At 48.1% G+C, this 8,075-nt stretch overlaps 1 protein-coding gene across 1 annotated transcript; it reads left to right on the top strand.

The window, feature by feature from the left end:
* Nucleotides 1-1,108: 1,108 nt before the first annotated feature.
* LOC142289820 (protein BTG2-like) lies at nucleotides 1,109-5,686 on the top strand. Its single transcript, XM_075333749.1, has 2 exons — nucleotides 1,109-1,360; nucleotides 4,294-5,686. The coding sequence occupies exons 1-2, from the start codon at nucleotides 1,213-1,215 to the stop codon at nucleotides 4,614-4,616; spliced, it is 471 nt and encodes a 156-aa protein (XP_075189864.1). The 5' UTR covers nucleotides 1,109-1,212; the 3' UTR covers nucleotides 4,617-5,686.
* Nucleotides 5,687-8,075: the final 2,389 nt, after the last annotated feature.

Below are 8,075 nucleotides of genomic sequence, written 5' to 3'. Positions count from 1 at the left end.
AGGAGCGACGAACTACATCGTTACTGCTGCAGTAACGATAATCGCGAATGGACCCCCATGTCACCGATGAGCGATTTTGCACGTTTTTGCAACAATGCAAAATCGCTCATCGGTGTCACATGCAGCAACATCGCTAATGCGGCCGGATGTGCGTCACAAATTCCGTGACCCCAACGACTCCACATTAGCGATGTCGCAGCGTGTAAAGCCCCCTTTACTGAGCTGTTTGCTGTCATTTTGATAAAATAACTGTTTTCTCTGCTGCTGATCTGTTATACAGAGCTCATGAGTATGCTGGACTACCTGCAGCACACCAAATAGTCCACTAATAATAATCTACTGCTGGTTAACAAGTGATTTTATCAATACTACACTGCACAGCCCAGTAAGAGACACATCACTGGAATCAGGATTTCTATCCCTACGTTATGCTGCTCTCAGATTAGGGGGCACAAACCTGGTGACAGATTCCCTTTAGTCCTAAGTGTACAGAGGACATCGCTCCACTCCGCAGCCCCTCACAGTAATGTCCACAAGCCTCATCTCCAGCGGCCACAGCACTACACTGCCCACTGGTAGATGCTAAACTGTATGGGAAACTTCCAGGTAGGGCTCATTTCTGTCACGTGACAGGGCGTGTTCGAAAATGCAGCGGAAAGTTCCAGACGGAATAAACAGTGTTGTTTATAGTAGAAGCGGGGTCTGGGGGTATGGGTGACCCTCTCAGGCGAGGGGTGGGGGGAGGGTGGCATAATTAAGTGGGCGGCTGGAAAATCGCCACACCCACCAACCAAGCCGGTCACGCCCACTAGCCTGGAAGCAGTTAATACATTCTGGAATCAACCATTGGTTCTGCCCTTGGCTGAATAAGGCCCCGCCCTTTCCGGTGTCGTCATCCCCTGCTAGGAACAACTCCATTCTAGACGCTGCCCTGACACCAGACACGCCTCCTGCCACTGCCACATTCTTTTCTTAGCACGGATCTCGGTGGTGACGTCATCCCCGTCATTAGCTTATTAACATAGAGGACGCTGCGGCCGCGCTGATTGGTGGAGTGCTCTCTGGGGCTCTGCTGGTTGTCAGGGATAACCATAAAAGAGCGAGGGCTCACTGCTGTGCCGTCAGTCCACTGGAGCGGCGGGATCGCGCGGAGAGGCCGGTGTGACAGTTGTACAAATAGCTCCCCGTCAGGCCTACACCGTGCTCGCAGCCATGTCTATCCGGTCCTCACAAGACGGTCACCCGGAGACGTTACCGGAGATTACGGCGGCCGTCAGTTTCCTGTCTGATCTTGTGCGCAGCCGCCTCAGTGTGGAGCAGTTGCGGGGCTTCAGTGGCGCCTTACGGGATACGCTTATCGGTGAGAGCCGGCCGCTGCTGCGGCACCCTGGGGTTAGCGGTGTACTGTGAGGGCTCCGCCATGTTAATCCGTACGGGCAGGGGGTATGGGGAGAGGGGGACTGTATATAGTACTGAGGGGAAAGCATATGGGGAGAGGGGGACTGTATATAGTACTGTAGGGGAAAGCATATGTGGAGGGGGGGGACTGTATATAGTACTGAGGGGAAAGCATATGTGGAGAGGGAGACTGTATATAGTACTGAGGGGAAAGCATATGTGGAGAGGGGGACTGTATATAGTACTGAGGGGAAAGCATATGGGGAGAGGGAGACTGTATATAGTACTGTAGGGGAAAGCATATGTGGAGGGGGGGACTGTATATAGTACTGTAGGGGAAAGCATATGTGGAGGGGGGGGACTGTATATAGTACTGTAGGGGAAAGCATATGGGGAGAGGGAGACTGTATATAGTACTGTAGGGGAAAGCATATGTGGAGGGGGGGACTGTATATAGTACTGTAGGGGAAAGCATATGTGGAGGGGGGGGACTGTATATAGTACTGAGGGGAAAGCATATGGGGAGAGGGAGACTGTATATAGTACTGTAGGGGAAAGCATATGTGGAGGGGGGGACTGTATATAGTACTGAGGGGAAAGCATATGGGGAGGGGGGGACTGTATATAGTACTGAGGGGAAAGCATATGTGGAGAGGGGGACTGTATATAGTACTGAGGGGAAAGCATATGGGGAGAGGGAGACTGTATATAGTACTGTAGGGGAAAGCATATGTGGAGAGGGGGACTGTATATAGTACTGAGGGGAAAGCATATGTGGAGAGGGGGACTGTATATAGTACTGAGGGGAAAGCATATGGGGAGAGGGAGACTGTATATAGTACTGTAGGGGAAAGCATATGTGGAGGGGGGGACTGTATATAGTACTGAGGGGAAAGCATATGGGGAGGGGGGGGCTGTATATAGTACTGAGGGGAAAGCATATGTGGAGGGGGGACTGTATATAGTACTGAGGGGAAAGCATATGTGGAGGGGGGACTGTATATAGTACTGAGGGGAAAGCATATGGGGAGAGGGGGACTGTATATAGTACTGAGGGGAAAGCATATGGGGAGAGGGGGACTGTATATAGTACTGAGGGGAAAGCATATGGGGAGGGGGGGGCTGTATATAGTACTGAGGGGAAAGCATATGTGGAGAGGGGGACTGTATATAGTACTGAGGGGAAAGCATATGTGGAGAGGGGGACTGTATATAGTACTGAGGGGCAAGCATATGGAGAGAGGGGGACTGTATATAGTACTGTAGGGGAAAGCATATGGAGAGAGGGGGACTGTATATAGTACTGAGGGGCAAGCATATGGAGAGAGGGGGACTGTATATAGTACTGAGGGGAAAGCATATGGGGAGGGGGGGACTGTATATAGTACTGAGGGGAAAGCATATGGGGAGGGGGGGACTGTATATAGTACTGAGGGGAAAGCATATGTGGAGAGGGGGACTGTATATAGTACTGAGGGGAAAGCATATGTGGAGAGGGGGACTGTATATAGTACTGAGGGGAAAGCATATGGGGAGGGGGGGACTGTATATAGTACTGAGGGGAAAGCATATGGGGAGGGGGGGACTGTATATAGTACTGAGGGGAAAGCATATGTGGAGGGGGGGACTGTATATAGTACTGAGGGGAAAGCATATGGGGAGGGGGGGACTGTATATAGTACTGAGGGGAAAGCATATGGGGAGGGGGGGGCTGTATATAGTACTGAGGGGAAAGCATATGTGGAGAGGGGGACTGTATATAGTACTGAGGGGAAAGCATATGGGGAGGGGGGGACTGTATATAGTACTGAGGGGAAAGCATATGGGGAGGGGGGGACTGTATATAGTACTGAGGGGAAAGCATATGGGGAGGGGGGGGCTGTATATAGTACTGAGGGGAAAGCATATGTGGAGAGGGGGACTGTATATAGTACTGAGGGGAAAGCATATGGGGAGAGGGGGACTGTATATAGTACTGAGGGGAAAGCATATGGGGAGAGGGGGACTGTATATAGTACTGAGGGGAAAGCATATGGGGAGGGGGGGGCTGTATATAGTACTGAGGGGAAAGCATATGTGGAGAGGGGGACTGTATATAGTACTGAGGGGAAAGCATATGTGGAGAGGGGGACTGTATATAGTACTGAGGGGCAAGCATATGGAGAGAGGGGGACTGTATATAGTACTGTAGGGGAAAGCATATGGGGAGAGGGGGACTGTATATAGTACTGAGGGGAAAGCATATGGGGAGAGGGGGACTGTATATAGTACTGAGGGGAAAGCATATGGGGAGAGGGGGACTGTATATAGTACTGAGGGGAAAGCATATGGGGAGAGGGGGACTGTATATAGTACTGAGGGGAAAGCATATGGGGAGGGGGGGGCTGTATATAGTACTGAGGGGAAAGCATATGGGGAGAGGGGGACTGTATATAGTACTGTAGGGGAAAGCATATGGGTGGAGGGAGACTGTATATAGTACTGAGGGGAAAGCATATGGGGAGAGGGGGACTGTATATAGTACTGAGGGGAAAGCATATGGGGAGAGGGGGACTGTATATAGTACTGTAGGGGAAAGCATATGGGGAGAGGCGGACTGTATATAGTACTGAGGGGGAATAGCATATGGGGAGAGGGGGACTGTATATAGTACTGTAGGGGAAAGCATATGGGTGGAGGGAGACTGTATATAGTACTGTAGGGGGAAAGCATATGGGGAGAGGGGGACTGTATATAGTACTGAGGGGAAAGCATATGGGGAGAGGGGGACTGTATATAGTACTGAGGGGAAAGCATATGTGGAGAGGGGGACTGTATATAGTACTGTAGGAGAAAGCATATGGGGAGAGGGGGACTGTTTTGGCGCAGGAGGCTGATTTCCCTTTCTCTTTGCAGAGCATTATAGACACCATTGGTTTCCAGACAAGCCTGCCAAGGGTTCTGGCTACCGCTGCATTCGGATCAACCATAAAATGGACCCAATCATCAGCAAAGTTGCAGCTCGTATAAAGATGAGTAATCTACTTGGCCTCTTGCCCAAAGAGCTGACGCTTTGGGTGGATCCTTATGAGGTTTCCTACAGGATTGGCGAAGATGGCTCCATCTGTGTTCTGTATGAGGCATCTGTCCCTCTGCCCCGTGGCCCACTAAACTGTAAGAGCGAGCTCCTGGGGTGCGCCAGTGCCCCAAACCAGTACCTGATGACGGTGGGCAGCTAGCCTTGGCAAGGATCTCCACACTGCTGCTTGTGTAAATACCTCGCTCTGGGAGCCATGTTTTCTAATGAAGAGCTATTTATATTTTTAAAGAAATTTTGGATAATATGAAGTTGTCATATCTAGTATTTTTAATTATCTCACGATGAGACACTAATGCACTAGTACAATATGTACAGCCCATTACCAAACTTGTACAGTATCTACCATTACGCACGCTGCGCCATGTGACCCCCACGTCTGTACACTTACATGCCCTGTCCAGGTTGGCTACTCTTGCACTTTGCCTCCTCTGGCCGTGGTGCCCCCTGCTGGAGACCCCGCTTGTTGCTGTGCACAGTGGCCGTCTGTAGATCAGACGTATGAGCTCCAGCAGTGACACTTGGCCAGATTACTGACACCTAAGCCCTATCTGAACATAATCCTGAAATGTTCCCAATGTTCCTGTAGGGTCAGTGACCCGTTCTTGGCTAGCACCTTACGGCAGTGGGGTCTCTAGTTGGGACAGGACGGTGCTCTCATCGGGCATCGTAGAAGGGCTTGTCTGGGCTCCTTGAGTTTCTGGACGTTCTCCATCACATTGGAAACGATAAGTACAGGCAATACTAGATCAGGCTCAGCCCTGTACTGGTGGGCAAAATGCAGATATTTTGCAAGATAAAAGCACTTTAATGTTTACCTTGATGGTCCATGTTGTTCAGGTCTTCGATTTTCTGTATTGCGGGGTCTCTGCAGAAACGTTTCTTGCACATATCCATTTTGCCCACTCCATGCAGCCTGATTCAGTGGCACTTACTCGCCCTCTGTTTGCTGTCCCCTTGCGTAGTTGTTACTACACTCGGTGCCTTTTTCATGCTGCATAAAGGGGTCTTAATGAGCCAAATTCTGGGCCTATATATTTGCACAATGCCTGTATATGTGGATGATGTCAATAACAATGTGCCACCTCTCACTGCCAGCTTTGTAACCTGCCCGCGTCTCATCTGCTCGGCTGTGGAGCAGTTATACTGTGAAGACTTTGTTACTGGGTATTGTACAGTTGTTACTTTTGTAATAAAAACAAATTGCTCTAGTGTCGCCTTGTTTTCATCTTAAAGTGGTCATCGCACTTTCTTTCTAGGATTGTCTATTCTATATACTGGTTTAGGCCTCAGTCGCACAGTGCCGGATTATTCAGTGTCTGATTTATCCTTTGGTGGGTTGGAAACTTAACCACAATGGTGAAGTAAAACAATGTAAAATTCTACTGGAAGATGTAGCTGTACATATTAATAATAAATCCTAATCTGGAAGCGTGAAGGCCAGTGACTATGTATGGGGCACGCTGCATGTCAGTGAGCTGAACCCTTTGATCCCCACTAAGGATGAACTGATGGGCTTCCCTTGGAAATAAATGTCCATGCTTGGCTAAGCAGTGGGTGTAGTTCTAGTGAGCTACTTATCTGTGCTACGGACGGGTGCATGAGTGTGCAGTAATTCCTGTATACTTGTGGTATGACCATGCACCCATGACCAATGCGACTGCGAGCTCGTAGAGCTGGGCTAGTGCAGGGCCAGTTCTTTTATTTAAATGTATAAAACCAACAGGACATCTATGTACGAGGGTACTTGAAATAAGGTTTTATGAAGTCTTAATGCTCCTACCGGGGCAGGTTTTGTGGGGATTGGCTGCAGAAATATCCATCTTCTGTACTGTAAATGGAGTGGCATGCCATATATTGGCTGTAGTTTCATGCATGAACCAGCAACATCTGACTGCAGTGCTGTTATCCAGTGCCTAGTTGGGCCCAGCTGTGGTGCAGCCAGTAATTGTTCATCTATACAGTCAATGTAGGCACTATTTTGTGTACAGAGATTCTCCCCTACAAGGATGTTGGTGCCTGTAGTATGTGCATGAATTGTGACCGTTTTGTACAGTGCCATAAAGGACTAGGTTGTGATGTTTTCAATATCTGTTTGGGCCTTGTAGAATACCGTATATATGAGATCAATCCCTAGATGCCTTGCTTCCTCAGGCCATGTTACCGTTGCTGAGTTTTTAATGCAACATTTCTACACCTATTAAGGTCACTTGTGTGGAGGGTTTTTTTTTTTTTTGGGGATGCAGTGGTTTGTCTCTGGGTATGTTATTAACGATGAGCACTAAGTGCTTGAATGCTCTTTGCTGGAGCTGAGCAAGTTGGACACTGATGGGCTGGAGTAACAAGTATAATGGAAGTCAATGATTGGGAAGTTTGGCTATACAGCCAGCCATAAACAGCATTTCTGGGGGAGGGTGGGGTCCAGCATACCCCCTCCTCTGATTGGCACCTCACTGGCAATATACAATTTCTATAGAGAGCTGTCATTGCTCACCAGGCTTTCTCAGCTCCGCTAGACGACTAGGGCTATGTGCGCACAGTGCGGTTTTTGCGGCGGTTTTGGGCTCAACTGCATGACTTTGCTTCCCCAGCAAAGTCTGCGGTTTCATTTTTGCTGTCCGCACAAACACACTTTTTTTTTTTTTTTTTTTTTAAAAGCAACTTTTTGAGAAGGCCGGAGTCACACTTGCGAGTCTCTCATTGCATCACCCGTAATGGCTGCACACTCTCCAGACAGGAGTGGGTCGGTTGCAAGTATCTCTATGCAGCTGAGACGCTCCTGTCTGGAGAGTGTGTGGCAGTTACGGGTGATGCAATGAGAAACACGCGAGGCACTCGCAAGTGTGACTCCGGCCTTAAAAAAGAAAAAAAATAAATAAATAAATAAACATGTCATTTCTTTCCTGCGATTTTTTTTGTTTTTTTTTTTTGTTTTTTTCCATCCCCCCCCCCAAGCAATGCATTGGAAAAATGTAGAGATTAAAAATGCATGTGTTTTTAGCAACCAAACGCAGTGTAAAAAAAAAAAACCTGCAGTGTGCGCACAGCCTAAAACTTGTGATTGTATCAGGATGGCTGCACCCAGTGATACAGCGCTGATATAGGAATCTTTCTGCCTACATTATGCTGCTCTCAGATGAGGGAGCAGAAACCTGCTGATAATTCCCTTTAATTGTCAGGATTTGTCTGTGGATTTTGCACTGAACTCCTGACCATTCACTGACAATGCATGTGGTTGGTGTATTTTGTACTCTACGCTTTCCAGAAAAGTCTATGCAAAATAATGAGAATTCTGTACATTTTCTATTCTACAGCATGATTATTAGTCACAAAAGCCATGCTTAGCACAGGACGTGTCTGCTGATCAGTATTTGACACAAAATCCAGAAAATGAGAGATTTGTCAAGTATGTACCATATTTGCACTGAATGTAGATATGCTGCATATATTTATGCTAAGGCTGATTCCACATGTGTTGCAGATTTCATTTCCAAACTCTGCAGTGACTGTACGCAATTTGCGCACATAGCCTTACAGTCACTGGGGTCAGTCATGTGATGCCCATGGCTGTATCAATAAAGTGTTAGCAAAGCCAAATACC

Source organism: Anomaloglossus baeobatrachus, chromosome 2, assembly GCF_048569485.1.
Source record: "Anomaloglossus baeobatrachus isolate aAnoBae1 chromosome 2, aAnoBae1.hap1, whole genome shotgun sequence".
NCBI classification, from domain to species: domain Eukaryota; kingdom Metazoa; phylum Chordata; class Amphibia; order Anura; family Aromobatidae; genus Anomaloglossus; species Anomaloglossus baeobatrachus.
Note: the sequence above shows the minus strand (reverse complement) of the source record. Positions and strands in the feature narration are given on the sequence as shown.

What these genes read in the sequence shown, in the direction of transcription:
- LOC142289820 (XM_075333749.1), top strand. Translation starts at nt 1,213, where the DNA reads ATGTCTATCCGGTCCTCACAAGACGGTCACCCGGAGACGTTACCGGAG. An exon ending in CTTACGGGATACGCTTATCG is followed by an intron (nt 1,361 to 4,293) that starts GTGAGAGCCGGC and finishes TTCTCTTTGCAG; the next exon opens with AGCATTATAGACACCATTGG.